The sequence below is a fragment of the Cydia amplana genome, chromosome 12 (assembly GCF_948474715.1).
Source record: "Cydia amplana chromosome 12, ilCydAmpl1.1, whole genome shotgun sequence".
Taxonomy (NCBI): Eukaryota; Metazoa; Arthropoda; class Insecta; order Lepidoptera; family Tortricidae; genus Cydia; species Cydia amplana.
In genome coordinates this window covers 15,081,254-15,103,771 of record NC_086080.1, presented here as the reverse complement: position 1 = coordinate 15,103,771, position 22,518 = coordinate 15,081,254, and the positions used below count along the sequence as shown (strand labels likewise).

At 36.7% G+C, this 22,518-nt stretch overlaps 1 protein-coding gene across 2 annotated transcripts in view; it reads left to right on the top strand.

Moving 5' to 3' along the window:
- The first annotated feature begins 286 nt into the window (after nt 1–286).
- LOC134653109 (calmodulin-A-like) overlaps nt 287–22,518 on the top strand; it is a 255,376-nt gene continuing 233,144 nt past the window's right edge. Inside the window, exon 1 of one of the 2 annotated variants that reach the window (XM_063508413.1) lies at nt 287–723. In XM_063508413.1, coding sequence (XP_063364483.1) covers nt 685–723 — 39 coding nt within the window. In that variant the 5' untranslated portion in view covers nt 287–684. The remainder of the gene's footprint in view (nt 724–22,518) is intronic. The other variant, XM_063508414.1, reaches the window with a different exon arrangement.

Genomic DNA, 22,518 nt, shown 5'->3' with positions numbered 1-22,518 from the left:
AGAGAGAAAACTTTTATTCAGAAGTCAGCCCTTAACTAAGGTTAAGTTATACGATAACCTTTCTAAAACACCACAATCCGTTGAAAGTGCAATAATATAAACTCTATTCAACCATTAAAATATACTTTACAAATGCTAAATAACCTACATTGCTTGTTTCCTAACTAGAACACAAAATAAGCCTTACACAGTACGCAATGTATGTTGAACAACGGAAAATTCCAGTGGCAAAGACTCGATACGTCCTAGCGCTGGTATAAATTCAATTCATCCTGTATCTATGTTACTACAAGCAACGTGTGAAAGAGAGATCACTATAAGATCCTTCAAAAGTGCAAATTCATGACCACTCTGATTTGAAACTTATCATGACTTGTTTAGGTTGGTTTTCGCATGTGCAAGTCGGGAGTGATTACGTTTTGGTTGTGAGTAACCGTTATGTCCTTTTCACCCTGTTCCGCGACGGGGTTGATAATCAGTCGTGCTGAAACCGTCCGCTGCGTCGCTCGCTCCTAACTCTACATATAAAATAAATATATTTTAATAACAACCACAAATTTGAACAGCGAAATAGATTTTATATCTTTGCTAAATAGTGAGATTTATATATTTTAGTGCAGTGTATAAAAGAGATATTTATAGTGTTTAACTTTTTAAAGTTGAAGTTAATCAAGAAAAATAAACATGAAGACTTCATCGTTTTCCCTGCGTGTGATGAGAAGGGTAAGTATTTTTGTTATACAGGGTGTTGCGCGGCAGCTATAGGGTGTTGCGCGTCAGCTACAGGGTGTAACAGGTTGCCGCTCAGGTGGTGATTCCACAGGTTGGGGGGGTCGGGTGCTATCGACGCTTCCCTTCGACCACACCCTTGCCTTTTTATAAACTGACCGATTCTGGTTCAAATATAAACCGACTTTATTTTGGCTATACTGTTCAGATTAAGAATAATTTCGTTTTAAATCTTATGCTAATGCGCGTAGAGATCAGTTTGCAGAGGCAACAGTTTAAATGCAAATTACTTTAAAAAAATGTTTTAACTATGACCTTTACTTATAAGTTTGCACTTTGCACGACTTTCTGTCACCTATTTTAAATTGCTTATAGGTACACAAAAATAGGTCATAGCATTGATAGCAAAAAAAAACTAAACTGGCCAATAAAAATTATACAAATAGGCAAATAATTATACAAAATATCAAACTAGTTGCATCTACACCATTAGAGTTTGTGCGGAAAGAGAAGAGTCGTGGATTAAGTAAAGTCTATTTTTTTATTCGGTAGACTGAAATGACAGTTAATAGTATGAAATGACATTTCATGTTCATACTATTAACTGTCATTTCAGCCTACCGAATAAAAAAATAGACTTTACCTACCTATATGGAAACCAATTACATTCCGACTCTTTCCGCACAGACTCTAAAACTTATTTGCGTCGTAATTTTTAACGCCAATTGACATGCGTACATAAAATCACTCATAATTATTTTCTAACATGAATTCCCCTGATAATTTTGTTGGTATACATTTGGGCCGCTAAATATTAAATAAAGAAAAAAGAAAAATTTTGTACCTACTGCCAATTCTTACATACTTATATTCTTTCATCAGTAAAAACGCGACCCAAACTGGATTACATTTCTGTTCAGTCAATATGTTTTTGTAGGCCTTTATATTTCGCCAACAATGATATTCCCATTATATGAAAATGTCATCAGGGGGCCGATTTTTGAAATTCGACCGCTCGATTTCGTGTATTTCGTTTAGTAATATCTCCACTACTAGGCATGTAAATTCTACTAATGGAATTGAAAACGAGTGGTCAGTACCACTAGATTACTAATTTCTATCGCTCGTATTTAAAAAATCAGCATTTCACCGTTTTCCTCCGATTTTCGAGTGTCGAAATCGAGCGATCGAAATTCAAAAATCGGCCCCCAGGTCGGATGCTTACATGCGATTTTATGGATCCCAGTTCGAATGGCATCCTTCGGGAATCCAGGCCAAGGGTTTGAAGTTACGCGACACCCTCCGCCCACGACGGCAAGATGGCTCCGATACACCATCCATTTATTATCGGGATCAAACAAAATCCGCATGCAGATTTGCGCTAACAAATGTGGATGGCTTTATGCAGCATGTAATTGTAGAAAAGACTATTCAGCTTTTGAGACTTTCATCATCATCATATCAGCCTTTTATCGCCCACTGCTGAGGATAGGCCTCTCTTCGAGTACGCCACTTATCCCGGTCCTGAGCGAATCTCATCCAGAAGTGGGTCACTTCTTCCGAATATCATCCACCCAACGAGCCAACGGACGCCAAGTCGTCTGAAAGCGGCCACCATTCCGTATTTTCCGTAAACATTTTGGCCCACCTGCCAACACTCTGCCTGGCAACATTTTTTATGGGGGGGGGGAGGGGATTTTGTTTTAGGTGTAGTGACATTGTAGTTGGGGTTTTAATAGAGATTAATTGTGTTTATTTCAATATGTATTGCCTGTAATTGTCTGGGCAGTTCTAAACTCATTTTTAATTTTAACTCTTTAATGACTTTCACCTCTTGTCATTTCCAATATTCCACTGAAAAAGCTTCTGCAAATTAACTTCTGTTTTGAGTGCAACATAACATTAATTTAATGTTTCCATTGCTTCATAAAATCTCTTTTATTAAATAATTTATAAAAGGGAACAATGACTGAGCAAAAATATTATTGCGTTGAGAATACATCGCTTTTTCAATGAAAATTGAAAGCCTTCAGCGGGATAATAAAGAGACTTTTATTAAGAATGACATTAGTTTTAAGTAACGAAATTACAGTTGGGGGTCATCCATTAATTACGTCACACGTTTAGGGGGAGGGAGGGGGTCAAGAAAATGTGACATGTTATGACATGGGGGAGGGGGGAGTCACAAACATTGTGATGTCACTTTAACTTCATCAGTAACCGAAAATTAATTTATATTTTTTTATTCGCTGTACAGTTAAATAATGAGATTTTGGATGTAACTTTCGTTGTGTTATAAAATTACTAATATTTATATATCAAAAATATTTTTTTATTAAAAAAATAATGCCGAGTTAATATTGTAGATTTCGTTGAAAACAAAATTGCCTAAAATGTGACGTCACACCAGGGGGGGAGCCGGGGGAGGGGTTTGCAAAATGTGACCAAGTGTGACAAGGAGGGGGGAGGGGTAAAAAAACCTAGAAATTCGTGTGACGTAATTAATGGATGATCCCTTGGAATGACAGGGAATGATATGAAATCTCATAATGAATAAAGTTGCTTTACCCTCCGTTAGTTGTAGATGGCGCCCCTACTTGCGGTACGAGTAATTTGCACTAATTCAATTCAATTCAATTTATTTATTTAAAAGACAACATTGGCCCATAATGGTTAGTAACAATTAAGATTAAAAACTAAGTGTTAGTGGAACAAAAAAAAAGAAAGCGATTGACAACATACACAGATAGCAATAACTTAATAACTTAACTAAGTAAATATCTAGTAGATGAAAAATTTGCTCCCGAATATCTTTTTCAATCTTCATGCTCGTAAAGCTGATATTTCAGTCACGTGAAGGTTGCTTTTTATGCATTCATTGCATAAAGTAAAATCACTTGTTACGACCCTTATTGACTTAGGAATAAAGTTCAAAACCTGCCATATAGACTGCCAAGTGCTGTCTGCTTCCAAGTTCCGAGTGTCCAAGTAGGTACTCATTTCTTTAGTCTTGTAAAATAACCTAAAATATTTGATATTTTCCTCGCAATCGAAGTGAAAAGCAGAATAAATACAACTAAATTGCCTCTGTTGAAATGGGTAACTTTATGCTCTTGTGTTGTAGGTATGCTATTGCGAAGGACTGTCCTAGTGTCACGTTTTTTTATTCAAGAAATATTTATTGTAGCTCGAAGAAGGGCGACGATTGTAGGTCACAGGATATCAGTAGGTACTCTTCATCTCCCACGCGGTAATGTGGGCGGTTCGATAACTTTAAATGAATGACTTTTCAGCTTGGGCAAAAATGCTTTCTATTATTCAGATGGTCTCCTCTACAAGTCGCAATTCTCAACCGAATATTGTGATCAGGTTCAATAATTAAATAGATTTTCTTTGGCGATTCAAATTTTTGGCCATTTTCTCATAAAAACAGCGGAGTTATACATTTATTCAGGCTATGCTCCAGAGGTCTATAGCTCACAGAACTACTACACTGTCCATATTAAAATTAAACTGTCTTTCCCCTGTTAGTGTTTGATCCTTTCGCATTTTCTCAAAGGTTAGCTGGAAGAGATCCGTTTTAGGTATAAGTTCGCCTTTGTTTTTTATTTTTGTTTTGTTTTTGTCCGTTTTATGTAAACCTGTTTATCTTAAACCTTTAAACGTGCAATTCTTGTATATTTATTTATTTATTTAGATGTATATATATTTCGGGGATCTCGGAAACGGCTCTAACGATTTCGATGAAATTTACTATATAGGGGTTTTCGGGGGCGAAAAATCGATCTAGCTAGGTCTTATCTCTGGGAAAACGCGCATTTTTGAGTTATTATATGTTTTCCGAGCAAAGCTCGGTCTCCCAGATATTGTGCAATAAAGAGACATACATACATACATACATACTAGTCCCTGGCCAGTAAGAAGTCAATGCTGACATTTATGATTTGACCTTTATATCACTATCACTACACTTTATAAAACAAAGTCCCCCGCCGCGTCTGTCTATTTGTGTGTTTGTATGTTCGCGATAAACTCAAAAACTACTGAATGGATTTTCATGCGGTTTTCACCTATCGATAGAGTCATTCTTGAGGAAGGTTTGTGTATAATTTGTTAACCTGTGCGAAGCGAAGGGTCGCTAGTATGACACTAAGGCTAACGGTTAAACGGCAGGTGTTAGCGTCGTAAATTATATGAGGGTGAATTCATAGCTGTCAAAATTGACTTCTTAACTTACACAGACTATAATTAATATGTTTGAGTCTCACGGGAGTTTTATATTTAGAAGATTCTGTTAGTTTATCGTAATAACTGTTACATCTGTACCACAATCTTTCATTAAAACTTCGTTCCTCGTTTCCTGCAAGCATTTTCCACATTTCCCTCTTTTTACGTCGGTGAATGGATCGAACACTTTTTCCCGCAAAGGCCCCTAATTGACAATGTAAAGTCGTTATCCCTTTTCCGAACTTGCCTTAATAAAAATGTTCGTAAATAAGGTTTTGGGTGCTTTTTGAATACTTTAATGAGGGTTTAGGAAAACTTTTAGGTCGATATCGAGTACCATTTCGAAGTATATTAAAAGCCATATTAATACGTCCTCCTCATCGATTTCGATGACGGCGACCTCAGCAATTATGGATTGCATTACACCTATTATGGGCCCAGAGGGGCTACCGCGAAAACTGAAATTCGCAGATTGCGGGGACTTTTCTCTTTTACTCCAATGAAGGCGTAATTAGAGTGACAGAGAAAAATTCCCGAAATTGACGAACTTCGATTTTTGCGGTTATAGCCCAGATGTGGCGGGCCAGACTGAACTTGGTCTTAAAGACTCTTAGAAAGCCGTATTAGTGCGATAGTGACAGATAGCGTTTCGCTTCGTTTCTCTACGAACGATTGTCATCTTGGCTAGGCGTGATTGACTGATTCAATAAATGAAAAGACATTCTCAACTAGCCTATTTCAACTATTTGACTAATTGCCACGTTTATTAAAATATTAATCCAAATCAAAGTGACGAAATCCAAGTAACATAGAGTACCTATCTGAATTACAATTCTAATTGAGCGAACAGCGACAAAGTCGCCCACAGACAAGACATCCTCTAGACTGAGCATAGTAACGCTACCCCCTCTGTCACTTATACGGTAGTTTTACTCTATCTTCGAGTCAATCCCGTGCCGTGATTGGATTGGTGATCACGGCACGGGATTCGCTCACCTCGTCCCCCCGCACCCCCGTATTTTTGGCAGCATCGGTTTCATGAAATAATTGCTCTAAACTCCGTCTAGAGGATTCCTAGTCTATGAAGTCGCCGAAATCGTTGGAATCCAATTTTAATCAACGCCGCCCAGACAACCTTTTGCCACCCTGTACCTATACATTAAAGTTTGATTAAAGCCCTTGAGGTCTTATTGAAGATTATTTGAATTGGGGTATTATTTGTCGTTTAACTGTAATTAGAATACAACATAAGTTGTCTGCTTGATAAAAAAATTGTTTGTAGTATTATATAGAATAGGGAATATTACGCGAAACTCTGCATAGGCGGCGCCACTCCCACAGTATGTCACAATCTAAGGGTCTACCGCAAACGAGAGAGTCGAAATTTTGTTACCTAACCTCTCTATCACTCTTGCATATTCGAGCGATAAAGAAGCAGATAGCCGAGTTTTGATTTCGCGTTTCCCGGTAGGCCCTTTGTAAACAAACCGCCTTGATTATCAATGTCATATTTGATTGCCTGTGAAAACGTGTCAAAAAACAGTTTAAGGTACAGTATGTATAAGTTACTCTATGGTATACTTAAGTCACTAGTGCTAGTAGTGCTGCATTCTGGCGGCAAAACACTGTAGTAATACTCCCTATTACCATGCGCCTCCCTGTGGCGCGTCAACACAAAAAAGGAATGGAAAAATTTGCACGCTTCTGGTAAGCTTCGGTAGCTCAGTTGGTTAAGAGCGATCGGATCTCACTCTAACGCATTTACAATAGAGGCGTGTTCAGATATTTGTGACCACCTTGGCTGCTCCGGTATAGATCTGATGGCGACTGTACATACCAAGTGGCATAGAAATCAAATTCATTATAAATTAAAATTAATAGTACTATCTTGAATCAATGTAAACTCAATCTAATCACGTCTAAAATCACATTTTGAACCAACATCAATCTCATCGTCACAACCCTTTAAAATTGTATCCTTACTTCAGTCATTCCAATTTGAACTTTATCACAAAGAACCGTAGAATCATTTTCGCGCTTCATCGATTGAACACGTTATTTTTAGGTGCCCCATCGAGAAGCGATTAGTCTCGCGAAAAACGTCAAATTGACGGACTGTCACTTGTCAGATTATCGTGTTGAGGCTAAAAGAAATTGACGTCAGTTCGCATTTAACGGACGAGATTTAAATTGCGGAGATTGAAGTTTGGGTAAGGGCGGTTTCGCACTACGTCCGATCCGAATCAGCTCCGAACCCGTGAAAATATGGTCCGTTGTAGCCGTAGAACTAATTCTATGGTTACGCACTACATCCGATCTCCGTCGTCCGATTTCTTTCCGTCATTCTAGAATCTCCATTCCGGAGAAGATGTTTGGCGGACCGAAGTAGCCTTAGTATTATTTGTATGAACGCTCGCGCACTGTGTCCGAGTCAAAGCCGAGCTGCGTATGAGCAGAGAGGCAGCGGGGCGGGCGGGGTATTCGGATAGGACTAGTGCGTAAGCCAATATACGAATTCGGTCCGAGTTAGACATATTTTCACGGGTTCGGATAGGAATAGTGCGTAAGCGAATATCCGAATTCGGTCCGAGTTAGACCCATATTTTCACGGGTTCGGATAGGACTAGTGCATAAGCGAATATTCGAATTCGGTCCGAGTTTTTTAGACCCATATTTTCATGGGTTCGGATCGGATTCGGATCGGATGTAGTGCGAAACCGCTCTAAAGGTACGGTATCCGGAGGTCAGTGGCGATGATTTGGTATGTCCCGCCATATTCGGTACTTACATACTTAGAGGATATAACCAAACGGAGTAGCCATTAACAGGCGTTCCCCTCTGTCGAAAATAGGCGGCCAATGGTCATATATAATGACGTATGGACTGACGTTTATCTGACATGGCTATTTTTACGTTACGTATACATTTGCCCCTCCCCCGCAAAAATTTGTTTGGTACAGAAAATTACACATAAGGCGTCTCCGTTTGGTTAAATCCTCCAAGCTTACATATGTCTAGGTAGCATCTCTGCAACCGCGCAAACCTGGTGGCAGTACTAAATTTTCTTCCTGCCTAGTCATGATAAGACCTTACTGGAAACACCTTTCACCTGCGGGGGAGATACCTACCGGAGGTGAAGGAACATATCCGCTGGATAGCAACCAACGCTATTGGTTGATTCCCTCACATCTCCATCTACAAGTCATCATCTCAGCTGAAAGACGTCCACTGCTGGACAAAGGCCTCCCCCAAGTATCTCCACAACGAACGGTCATTCGCTGCCCTCAGCCAACGGTTTCCCGCGACTTTAACCAGATCGTCGGTCCACCTAGTCTGGGGCCTTCCCACGCTGCGTCTTCCGGTACGTAGTCGCAACTCGAGATCCTTTCTGCCCCATCGGCCACCGGTTCTGCGAGCATTGTGGCCCGCCCACTGCCACTTAAGTCTGGCAATTCTCTGAGATATGTCGACAACTTTGGTTTTCCTGCGGATCTCCTCATTTCTGATTCGATCACGCAGGGAAACTTCGAGCATAGCTCGCTCCATTCCTCTTCTATGTTACTTTCTCAAAAACTTGGTTTGTTTTTAAAAACTAGCCAAGAGAAATCCTTTATAATTTCAGGATTTTCTACACAGCACAGAACTTGGCACCCATATAGATCTCAATTATTTTGTCGGCGAGTCAACAACGTGAGTGATCTTGAGCCTTCTTTTGAGGCCCGTTGAGAGCGACCACGTTTTTGTGCCGTCTCCAAGTAATCTAATCTAATTTTATTCCTTGTGAGCAACAATTCCAAGAGATCTGAGGGTTTTTATTCTCTGGCCGAGGTTCGTATACTATTTTTCTGTTTGACGGAGCCGGAAAGCAGCAATTTCGTTTTGCGCAGAGTGCCGTAAGTTGACGCTTTATGCACGAAGATCAGGGTTATAACCGCGAAAATCGAAGTTCGCAATTTGCGGGCATTTTTCTCCGTCACTCTAATTACGCCTTCATTGGAGTAAAAGAGAAAGATCCCCACAATTTGCGAATAACGGTGTTCGCGGTAGCCCTTCAGAATCATAGTTTACTATGAAACTATTTTCAAAATGGTAGCTAGAAAGCTAGCAAGACTCAGCGTGTTCAGCCAATTAGCACGGTTATAAAATATTCACTACTGAATCCACAATTTAATATTCGTTCATTTTTGAATGTTTTAATATTGCAGCATTCTTAATTTTATAATTTCTACTTATATTACTGCGTCCGTGTTTAAAGGGCAAAAGTGAACGATTTTTAATTTATCGTGCGTAGAGGCTTTCGACCGGTACTGCATAGTTCGATCCTAATAGCTCTGGGCACTTTTTTCCCAAATGACGTATACAATATTTCGGTCAATATTAGATATTGAAAACGTGACACAATATCACAGGGAGCGACACTAATATCATCGTAAAAGTAAATAATGTACCTATAGAACAATATTTTTCGACGTTTGGGCACAATTTAAGATCATATGTGTTATTTACAGATATGTACCTACAAACTTCACCAATATGGATGAATTGCCTTAATTAATGATATCTATCATATTTAACCTAAATGGGAAAACTGGCTCCTCGTTTAAACATATACAACGATAATAATTAAATTAAAAAATTAAAATGCAACACAAAGTAATAATAATAACGAAATTAACCTAAAGTTGGCCACTGCTGCATAAGATATCATATCAAATTAGGCCATAACATAATTCGATCCAACTTGATGTATTATTGCGTAGGTCACCAAATTGACATATGTGGCGGCCAGAGATTAGCATACAGAAGGGTGTTTGTTATGGTAATATGTTTACATGGCTGACATAGTACATACTAAGGTAAACGTACTATTGCTCGACATGCTAATGCCCAATAGATGGCACCCTGCTGTCACCTCTATTGACAATGACTTAAGTTTCAAGATGGCATGTACTGGGACCGCGTCGAGCACCAGTACGTTTACCTTACATGCATAACAGAATTATTTGCTACCGACCGACAGAACTTAGTGGCAATGCCATAGGTTTTACAAGCCTAGACTTCAAGATTCCATAGGAATTGAGAACCTCCTCAATTCTTTTATTATTTGAAAGGGTTTTTATTAGTTCACAATTAGGTCCTGTTCTCATCAGGTCGGGATCCGATGAATAAGAAGATATTGATGGAACTCTTCAACTATTATTTTATTTATTTTGTTGTAGTTAATTTCGATACTATTACAGATTTCGATAATATTTGGTGAATAGATAGTTTTCTATTCTGTACAAAATAACCGTAATTTTACTTTTTGTTACATACAGGTCGAGAGTTCCTATGGCCACCTCCTGTCTCCATCTTCAGATCAGTTCGACAGTACCATATTATTGTATTGTCATCAGAACTACATACAGCTGCCAATTTTCGTGACGCTACGATCCTTGGAACATGGTTAAATTAGTTACCTTAGATCCCATTACATAGTTACATACAGGTCGACCTAATAAAAGCTTGTTAAAAACAAGTTCTTTCTTAATAGGTTATTCTAGAGACAACAGTGATTGTCTATTTATAACAATGGTAGCATTTTCTCAGGCTGGTACTACCAGACTCGAGGCCAATTTAACCTGATTCATACTTGTTTCTGAAACGTTATACCTACGATAGAATATTGTTTTTGCAACGATCATAACATAATTTTGTAAATTAGCTTTTGCCCCAGAATTGTTCCGCGTAGAAGTAGTTAAAAACTTTAAACACGTTCATCTTGATGGCTACTGGGGTGGACTGTATTATGGAGATGATGGAAACTCGTAGATTGATATATGATTAAGTATTTTAATAAATAAAACCAAATACAAGATGATATCAGTATCACGGTGACAGGTAGACTGACATCAACAAGGATTCGAATTAGAAATACAAATTAAAAAGGTATAAAAGAGGTCGCACGCCAGCCAGTCGCCACACCTGAAATAATATGTAAATGTTCGAAGGCTCTACAAATAAGATCGTGTCAGATATTTTTGCGGCCTTCATTGTGTAACATATTATTGCAGGTGACTGTACGTCATGTCACGCTATCGAATGAAATGTACACTAGGGCTGTACCCCTAGTGTCCCATAACCTGCCGTCCCATAGCTAGGCTGTAATACCTAACTCTTAACTTATAATATACAAAAAGTAAAGCACCAAAACTTAATTAATTTTCAACCGAAGAAACTCGTTAAAGTCACGCCAACGCTACAAAAAACTGATTTTCTAGAGATAAACTGGTTAACACTTCTAAGAAAAGCTAAGACTTTGCACAGCAAAGTTTGCAGACATTGTGGACTAAACGGATTTCAAAAGTTATTTTACGATCTTTACTTTCACTATATCCTCTACTTTCAAATCAATTTAAGAAAACGGCACGACATCGACACTACAATGTTGCCACTTTTTAATTTCTAAAATGTCGGACTACCGTAAAACGGGGTGAGTAGGTTTCGCGAGGAGAGGTGGGTTATGAATGCATGGGGAGAGAAGGTTTGAGAGGGAGGTGAGAAGGGATTTTAAGGCTACTGCTACAAAAATAATGTATTCCAATTTAAAATGGAGCTATAGTAATACGCATAATTAAAAAAATCGATCCAACAATCTTCCAAAATCACCTTTGTATGAAAACCCCTCTCACCCCAAATACGAGGCACTACGGGGTGAGGTGGGTTTTCCTCTTTATCGTCAAAGTTATGAAATGGATCTACCCAAAATAAAATAAAAACTAAAATACAAACGTCCGGAACACTTATTATATACACCATTCAGTTTTCATATGTAAAAATAAAATGTTATCGAGGTTTGAATTTCAGTTTTGACCCTACTCACCCCATTTTACGGTATACTTTGATTTTTTTTTGCTAGGTATAGATAGAATTTACCCTGTAGGAAAAAGGTTAAAAAAGACTAATGAGAATCGTTGTCGTTAATTAATCGTGTAATTGCTTTATCTTAAAATTAAATCTTTTAAGGAATAAATTAAAAAGTCTTAATACCTTAGTAGGCGTTGTTAAATGAATATTGGAGGCAATCTTACACAGATAAACCTAGCCCCAAACTAAGCAAACTTGGTTCTACAAATAACCTTATCGTTTTTTTAGCATTAGAAAAAGACTACGCGATCTTGGCGTGTGTTTTAATTGAAAAACGCTTTTATAAATCAGTAACTATTACTTATCACAGCAAAATAATGTAAATAATCGTACCTATATGATTAAAAATTGTTACATTTTTGCCGTGACTTATTTTTCAAAAGGGTTTTTCAATAAAAAAACTCGTCAGGATTATTTAACTTTTTTCTAATGCTAAAAAACGAACTAAAATTAAATTCTGTTTCATCTTAAATCATAATGTTTTAATGATTTACTCATCAGATGACAATTTTCCATTCCTCCATCACATGTGAAACGTAAACCCAATGTTCATATCTCCGAAGTATGTTGGAGATACAATAAAAGCAGTTATGCTATACGCGGTTTATATGTTTTTTACTGCCTGTCTGTCTTGGACTGTCGTTTCATAGGTCATAAAGCTAACTTGAAGTTTTATGAGTATATCCTTGTTGTTAAACTAAATACAGCTTAGGTTCATGCTATGTTTACTTGAGCTTTGTACTTGTCACTAGAAGGTACTTGTGAGATTAAATATCACGTGAGGGGAGGGGGTAGCAACGATGCCGTAATACCGGCCGTAACACGCGGTTCCTGAACACACTATAAAGTGCTTATAGGTAATAGGTATGTGTGTTGGTAAAACAGTGTACCTATGTAAATTACACTCGTTTGATTGTATTATGTTATGAAACTCACTCCGTTCGTTTTATAAACCCACACTCGTATTTTAATGCATTTCATTATGTAGCAGCATGTAGCAGTCACATAAACAACTAATAAGTAATTTGGCTATCTATTTTTATCGCTTAAGCCGCAGTTGGCTATCCAACATGTGAATAAATGTCTATATATATTAATTGTCTGGAGTTTTCTATTACATTATACAAATGTATGTGTACTACGAATGTATTTTGGCTAGACGGAATAATGTATCAGTCAGAAAATGAGTGAGTTCATTAAGTACAGCGTCTTTTCTGTGGACAATATAATCCCATCAAAACATTACATGTAAAAAGATGCAAGTCTTGCAACGCAATTCTTCTACTACAAACAGTTTTGAGATGTAATGTGAAACCAAGTCGGTTATTTTAGTCAGTGCCAGGGGGTTTTAAAACCGTATTCAATAAGATAATATATCTTTAATTTTTAATACGTATAATGACTTGGCTGATAAAGCTTTTTGTGTTTAATGTTGTTATTTACGCGAATCGGCGACGAGCGGCCATCTTCTTGCAAATCGCGTGATCCAATCAAATCGGGAATGAAACGCAAATACGCGAGACACAGTGAATGGTGCACAGTATTGCAACTAAGGCCGCGGACTGGATGGAAGCGGCGCGTGGTGCATTGAGTGGCCATTCAAGGCAATTCATATTTACATTGCGCTCGACCAAATGTATGTATGAATAACTTACTAGGAGGCTGTCAAAAGAAGCCGGCCCTGCAAACCACAGCGATTCATACGAACCGGAACGAAAAGTTACACCACTGTTCATTTACACGCTATGCTGAAGGCCTTATAAAATTCGCCATTCAATATTGTTGTGGGCGGAAGTATTTTTCATTAAATATGGCCACGTTGTAAGCAATTTTAGCCCATTGTGTATCGTATACTTATATACTGCCGAGTTTTGTTTTTTTTTTATTTTATTTTTTTATTTATTAAGTACAACCACATCCAGTCTTGTACCCAACGAAGCAAGTGTATGGGGATTTGGAGGTACTGAACGTTCGTAGTTTGTTTATTATGCGGGTAGTGATGAACGAACACGCTAGAGTTCTTGAATCGCCAGATCTCTCAGCTATGATGCAAAAACGAAAGTATAAAATTCCCATTCCAACAGTTAAAACAGCATTCGTATCGTACTCCAACCGTACATCTACAACAAAGTTAGTGCAACCGTTAGTTTTAAAGATTGTTCAACCGCAGAACTAAAACGCAAACTCAAAACATGGCTAAATACGCTATCTTACGAGGAGATAGAAGAAATGCCTAGCATAAACACATGGATTAGTTTATTCACTTATACACAAACATAACATACATACAAACAAACTCGCCCCCTTCACTTGCACACACACGCACTTACACACCTGCATTTCGCTACACCTTAGTAAGCTCAAAATGTAAATAAATATTTAACTTCATAGATTATATTAATATTATTTGTAATTTTTGAAATAAGTTTCGTTTTAATAATTATGACCTGCAATAATCTAAGCCTGATTGTGTTAACTACGCGCTACATGTCGTTTGAATACTCGTAACTGTGTCGGCTACCTACGGGATAGGCACTGCCTAGTGTAGGAACCATGTATAATTTGTTCCTAGTTTATGTTATTCGAGTACTTGCTTATCCTCTTTGTCTAATACTTATGCTCAATATCAAATATGTACTGAAATAAAGATTTACTTTACTTTACTTTACTTTTACATCGTATGTATTACATAATTATGTTGCATTACAATAGTCCCAGAGTACTTTACCTGATACAATACGAGAATTATGGAGTACATAGCGTTGTCCAAGTATAGCATTGGGAACGAGATCATCCGGAACATAAATTTGATGACGCTTGTTGACTCGTAAAGAGCGCTTTGATAATTAATTATTCTGCGTATTCCGGACGGAATTCTTTCCGTTTCAGCGCTTAATTTACAAATGTTTTACAAATGTTTTCTGGCAATGGTTTAAATTCCTATCGAATTTGGGTTATCGTTTATGTTTACAGAAGTACATGTATGTATATTAACTAGTAACTTAATAACAAATTCCGCGAACCGACCAACCTTGAATATGCTAATTAATTACCTTTTTATTAATATATTGCTTCTACATAAAAAAATGCGTACACAATTGTCTACTAAGCAAGAATTGTGTTTTTTTTTTTAAGAGTGAAAATAACTCATTTATTGCATAATAAGTGTTATAAAATGAATATATAGAATTGTGTATATTTTACTGTTTATAAGTTTTATAACAGTTATTTCTTTTCTCTGTAAAGAAAAGTTCATAAGCTATCAAGTTCAAATCCAAGCCATCATATATGTACAGTTAGCAAAACTACTAACTTAACAACCCTGAAGGCCTGCATGCAAATATTATGTAAGCACGGGTGCTAAGCTAATATATTTGCTGACTGTACTAATGTATTTAACTTATCTTTACTTACATAATATGTGGAACGTTCCAATATTTAAATCGTATTCCTATCATATCATACGGTTCCAAATAAGGCCCCTGTTTGTTGCCTAGCAACACGAGAGCCAAGTACGAAAAGCGACAGCAATCAGGTCAAGGCCTTTCCAATAAAAAAATGGCCGATAACGCTATCAGTAATCGAATTCGTACTGAATACTGAGAACTTCCCTGAGGGATGTCACAGCTTAATGCAGAAAATACACTGAATAAAAAACTGCTGGGATGTCACATCTTAGAACAGCGAAAATACTGTGGTATAAACTGCTGTGACTTGCCACAGTAACGTCATCATGGCAAAAAGAAAGTTTGTAACACTCCGGTATGAACTGCTGTGAGATGTCACAGCTGGGAACAGCAACGCGAAACTTCTGTGACTGAAAACATGGTAGATAGCGGTATCAGTAATCGAATTTGTACTAAATACTGAGAACTTCCGAGGGATGTCACAGCTTAAAACAGTGATTTCACTGGATTATTAAGCACCTAATATTGAGACGTTAAAATAAAAATAATTGCTGCGAGAATTCTGTTAAGGATGACTTACGTTAGAACGTATTGGAATGTTTTGTGTAGCCTGCTAAATATTTTGTAATTTCTTTAACCTTTTGGACGCCAATGACCGATATATCCGCACCGTAGGTTCAACGCCAAAGACCGATTAATCGGTCACAGACCACAGAGCAACATCGACCTACGTGCATGTACATAAAGTTCAACTTCAGTTTTGACACTTCAATGATGTGGCGTCTGAGTGACAGCTTTTGTGTTTGACACGGCGTGGAAAAGGTTAAAACAAACATTAACCTTTCATACGTGTGTGGCGTTTCAAGCCTCGGTTGTGCTATAAGTATAGCCCTTAATAGGGCAGGGGCATATATTTACCACCATAATTTGGACTTTAATTAAAAATGGTATAATTTAATTTTGATCAATTTCTAACCATCCAAAGAGAAGATTTTTTTTCTAAAAAAAATGCCAAAATATGACTAAAAATTGGTCAGAATACTTCTCGTATATAGACAAAAGGTTAAGCTGATGTAAGTTATGTGGGTTGAAAATGCGATATATACATAGGTATATGTTTTAACGCGAAACTTCCGGATTATTTACGACTTGAAGCGCTTGATGTCGAGAAACGTCAAACAGAATCACCCTCTGATTACATGTATCATTTCTTCCCTGTGATGAAATGATACATGTACCTATAGTATCATTTCTTGTGTATTTTGATGTACTTGATATCTTAAATTAGCTTTGTAGGGTCTTTAGATTTAGATTATTATTGATTCATATACAGGATGTTGCCTGTAACACGAGCAAATAATTTAAACATGTTATTATATTCCTCAAACTATAAAACTTTTGTTAAACAACTTTTAAAAATTATGAATCCTTTAGACTTCCCTTTTTTATTCATACAAAACAAATATTGCCTTCAATGTACGCTGACATCAGTGTGTTTGACGTTGCTTGTCACGCTTTAAACATAACAAAATTTGCAATACATTGCGTCTTAGAATAAACTTTAAAGTGTAATAAAAATCAAAACATAAGTTATTTTTAAAAGTTGCGGATCCAATGTTGGTCAGTATGAGTAGTATAGCCTACTGTTTTATTTATTGCTCCTGTTACAGGAAACAGCCTGTATAATTTCAGGCATGTTTCTGGCTTATCTTAGTAAGTAGCTAATTTTATAACATATTTAGCTAATCATTTTCCTATTCCTCGCTAATCGACGTATTTAATCTTTGTATATGTACCACGGGGTTTAGCCAACAAGACATTCGTGCATCGACAAACGTCAAAGGAAAAGTAAAAATATATGGGATACCAGATGCTACGAAAATTCACGTGATCATTTCCAGACATTTTCAAGTTTCGATCGGCGGTTTCTACCAACAATTGACACTTGGCTAGGCCCATGCAAATAGGTATTTTATGTTCAAAATATACAGTTATATTGAATGGAGGCTATGATGGTACTAAACTAGGCGCCTCAGGCATAAAGCTTTTGTGAGAATATTGTACCGTATTTTATTTACACCCTGTAAGTAGTCCATAAAAAAACTTATTAGCAGTATCTAAACAATATCACAATTTGTTCCTACAGATGGTTAAACAGTTACAGTCATAATCCTAACCTTTTTCCTAAAATTTATTATAAATAAATATATATAATATTAATTCACATTTTTTATTATAAATAAATATATATATGTAATATTAATTGACAAGTTGACTAAGCCCCACGGTAAGCTCAAGAAGGCTTGTGTTGTGATGGGTACTCAGACAACGATAGATATAATATACAAATACTTAAATACATAGAAAACAACCACGACTCAGGAACAAATATCTGTGCTCATCACACAAATAAATGCCCTTACTGGGATTCGAACCCAGGACCGCGGCTTCACAGGCAGGGTCACTACCCGGTGAAAAAAATAAATAAAGATGTAACTTGTTTTGATATCTTGATTACCTCTGACGAGTAATTTCACGAGAAGGTCCGCCGGTTAGAGCTAAAATTAGACGGGGCAGACTAACTTTGTCCGTGGAATTACTCTATTTCAGGAAAAAACGGTATGAACAAAATTAGGCTTTCGTGGAAGTTCGCCACCTGTTTCAAATGTCAGGAATATCTTTATACCTACTTACGTCCACTTGCACTGCACCATCCCACTAACCCGGGGTTAAGCGGTTAAACCGTTAACCCCGTGTCAAATTGTACTAGTAACCATGGTAACTCCTGGTTTAATCGGTTAACATCGGGTTAGCGGAATGGTGTAAGTGGCGCTTCTAGGTATTCAAAAGTTGCAATTTGATTATGATGTTAGTTTAAAAATTAAATTACTCTTAATTAGTGCATCCACTCACTACCAATAAATAAGAAAGCATTAGCTAGCTAGAAAGCATTAGCAAATAAATATGATTTCTTTTGTAACCTTTAGTAGAATTTATTTCTTTCTTTCTTTCGTCCATTTATTTATTTCCATGTTAATATCCAAATCGATATAAAATAAGTTAACACAACATCTTCCTCGCGTTGTCCCGGCATTTTGCCACGGCTCATGGGAGCCTGGGGTCCGCTTGGCAACCTAATCCCAGTAATTGGCGTGGGCACTAGTTTCTACGAAAGCGACTGCCATCTGACCTTCCAACCCAGAGGGTAAACTAGGCCCGTATTGGGATTAGTCCGGTTTCCTCACGATGTTTTCCTTCACAGAAAAGCGACGTAAATATCAAATGATATTTCGTACATAAGTTCCGAAAAACTCATTGGTACGGGCCGGGGTTCGAACCCGCGACCTCCGGATTGCAAGTCGCACGCTCTTACCGCTAGGCCACCAGCGCTTCATATAAAAAAGATAAGTTATAAAATAAGTTAAAATAAATCTAAAATAAAAATAAATCTCTATGTGTAATGGTACTAATGGTTGAAATGATCGACTTCTAATATTCAATGGTCACGCGTAGCAACTCAGCAAGGCTACACACGTACCATTGCTACGCTACATTAACAATTCTACGTATAGATACTCGTAGAGAGCGGTATTCTGGAAGCCGATTCTGATTGAACACTTTGATATGGTTTTGGTCTTGTTCTGATACAACCTCCCTACTCCCTAAGGCGGGTAAACAAAAAGGAAGGTATGGAAAGATTCGCACGCTTCTGGTAAGGTCGCATCGCAAGTTTGAGTATTGCCCGTGGAGAATTTTTTTTTTCCATTTGTCGTTTGATATAAAAAATATGCTTAGGCTTTAGACACAAAATAATTGTTAGCATAATAATATGGCGTTGAAATATGTAGGTATGTATTTAATTTGCCTCATTTAAGTTCACCGAATTTGCGAGCAAATGAACTTATTATTCAGAGTGTCACCACACTCTGTTTTAATTTGTACCCATTCAAGTTTCGTGAATGCAGACTAGGCTCCTATTAGGAATTCAGCAAATTATATGACTGCGACTGTAAAGGCAAACAAAACTTGCCAGTCGACAACCCATATGAAAATTTCCATACGTGGTGAAATTTTTTCATTGTTTTTAAGTGTACCTAGTAGAAATTTGAAATAGATTACAATTTTATTGCCATTCTTACTCATCTAGTATTTAATACAAATATTATGAGTACCAAAATCTTCGTCAAAAAAAATGGTTGTCTGTAAAGTCGGTTTACGGACGATAATTTTGCGTGATAGATAGCGTCATAAGAAAACATTGATGAAAAATTGCATACTTTTATTTCTGAATTGAATTTAATTATTATTCAATTATTATCGTGGCCGTAATACCATGGATATCTGTCCATAACGTTACCATGGAGATCTGTCCATAACGTGACACTTTTTCGTGTATGCTACCGGTGTTCATCGATTTATAAGATGTTATCACGTTAAAAATTACAACAGACTGGATTTGTCAAAGAAAATTATGTCATTTCATTAATTTTATTTGCCTTTTATATTTTACACTGAAATCAAGACATGCATGAGAAAGCTACCTAAAAGTGTCATTCTATGTAACTTGCTAACTATGTAAACAAAAGTCACTAGTAAATTGACATTCAGAGGCAATTTTAATATGGCGGTTTGTTTACATAGCAAGTTCCAGACATGACACTTTATTCAAGTGAGAATAACCTTCAGTGCTAGATTAAAAAGCTAGATTAAATGTTAATGAATAAAATCGATACCATTTTACTGCATATATTGAAAACTAGAGTCTGTTCGGAAAGAGAAGAGTCATGGAATGTATTGGGCCCCATACATTCCACGACTCTTCTCTTTCCGCACAGACTTTAATCTATCTATCTATCTATCTATCTAATACCTTTAAACGAGCAATTCTTGTTTATTTATATATATATTTCGGGGATCTCGGAAACGGCTCTAACGATTTGGATGAAATTTGCTATATGGGGGTTTTCGGGGGCGAAAAATCGATCTAGCTTAGGGTTTGCTCCCGGAAAATACCGGTACCGAAAGTACCGGGAATTCCCGGGATTTAGAGCCAAGCAAAGAACCGGGATTTCAAAATTAAAATCCCGGGACTCCCGGGATTTTTGGGACTAAATTTTCCGGTACAATATTTGACTACTTTCTGTTATTTAGCATGAAATATCATGTTTTATAAAGAAAATAAATATATTTTATCAATCTAAGGCTGATGGTAATACTTTTACGGGTGACCACTACATTAAAATAAAATTTAAAAAAAGTCAATGGGTTTGACAATGCCCACAATATAAAATTGCGTAATCTGATACATTAAGGGCATAAATGTTTGTACGATAAATAATTTTACACGAACAATTAGTTATTTCATATTTGTATACTAACTAGAAGCAAAAATAGAGACAATTTTGTAATTAATAAAATACTACTTTTAATTCAAATTAAAACACGTTATAAGAAACTCACATATGATAATGATATTTTAAATGAATTAATAATTCTGGCTGAATAATTTCTTGATTTGTCGTATTGATAGTTCTGTTATTATATGTTCGAAGGTCCACAGCCCATTTTGAACGCATGCGAAAATTATAATTTTTTTTATCCTTTTTCACAAAACGTCTTACATATTTAAAAAAAAAATGATGATATTACTGAGCCATAACTCAGTTTTTGCCGATCAACAAAGATAGTAAAAATATCATGTAGTTTGGGAAAAAAGAAACAAAGTATATTATTAATGATTGTGTGACTTAAAGACATATTATGGTACAAAAGAAGTGTGTACCTTCACTGTGCTACTTTTTTATTGTTTTAAGAAAGATTCGTGGTCGTTTTAAGCTTTTCTTTTACTGAAAATTGATGTGAAATCCCGGTTCCATTTTTACCCGGTACCGAAAATCCCGGTTCTTTTAAATAGTACCGGTTCTGCAATCCCTAATCTAGCTAGGTCTTATCTCTGGGAAAACGCGCATTTTCGAGTTTTTATATGTTTTCCCATACCCCAGATATTAATCATTAAACGACTATTATACGATACCGATACGGCCTTGATATCGCCGCGATAACGGTGGCTCGTTAGTCGTTTGTCCTGATTGACAGGTGTTGACATGGTGTTTATAAACCTTGGCGAGTGTTAAAATGTTTATTCATATCAGAGTTAATAAAAATTCAAAAATGCGCGTTTTCCCAGAAATAAAACCTAGCTAGATCGATTTTTCGCCCCCATAAACCCCCATAGCAAATTTCATCGAAATCGTTAGAGCCATTCCCGAGATCCCCGAAATATATATACATATAAATAAATAAATATATGAATAAATAAATATGCAAGAATTACTCGTTTAAAGGTATTAGATAGATATATTGATTGAAGAATGTAAAATACACTGTTTTACCAGACCTCATCGCCCATCCATAGTTCTAAAAAATCTGTACAATAAAAAATATACTTATGTATACTTGTGTTTGTTTGAATAAAGAATAAGGGGTTAAACTTGTAGGTACGAATTATTTATGCTATTTTATGCTTAATTTATATTCCTGTGATACAGTTTTTTAAGTCGATAGTCCTCGTAGAGAGAGATCTTTGATAGAGATCTTTGTAGTGGTTTTTTGTTTAGAAATTTTTTTTTTTTTAACCCGCATAAATGTCAATGTGGTTCAGTGAAGGGGACGGACTGAAAATCAGCGCTGCGCAGGCAATTTGTAATGAAATGACTGACGCAGCGTATGCTGAGCCCGTTCCTTTTGCCGCACAATTATTCTTATTTTTTCAATCCTTATGTTTTGTAACCTGTATGCTTTTTGTGTTGCAATAAATGGTTTCTTATTCTTATTCTTTTATTCTTATTCTCGTGATTCTGAGTAGAAATAACCCAAAACTTTTTCGAAAAAAGAAAGCAAAAATTACACTTTTCCTGAAAATCAACAAGACACTGTACTTATGTATTCCGGACGTACGTGTAGGTATGTATGCCAGACTACATATATTATTGATAACTATCTTAAAAAGGCCTAATTCACATAGACAAACTTTTTTATTTTCGTATGGATAAGCCAAGCCTCAGTCTAACCGGAAATTGCAATGGATCGCAAATTGAACGTTGGAAAAGGTAAATATTTTAAGCATGAAAACGGAACCCGGACAGATCTGCTGTCTACATTTCAAATACAGTGGGCCTACCGCGAACCATGTTCGAACCATTCGCACGGGTTAACAAATTATACACAAACATTCCTCTTGAATCACTCT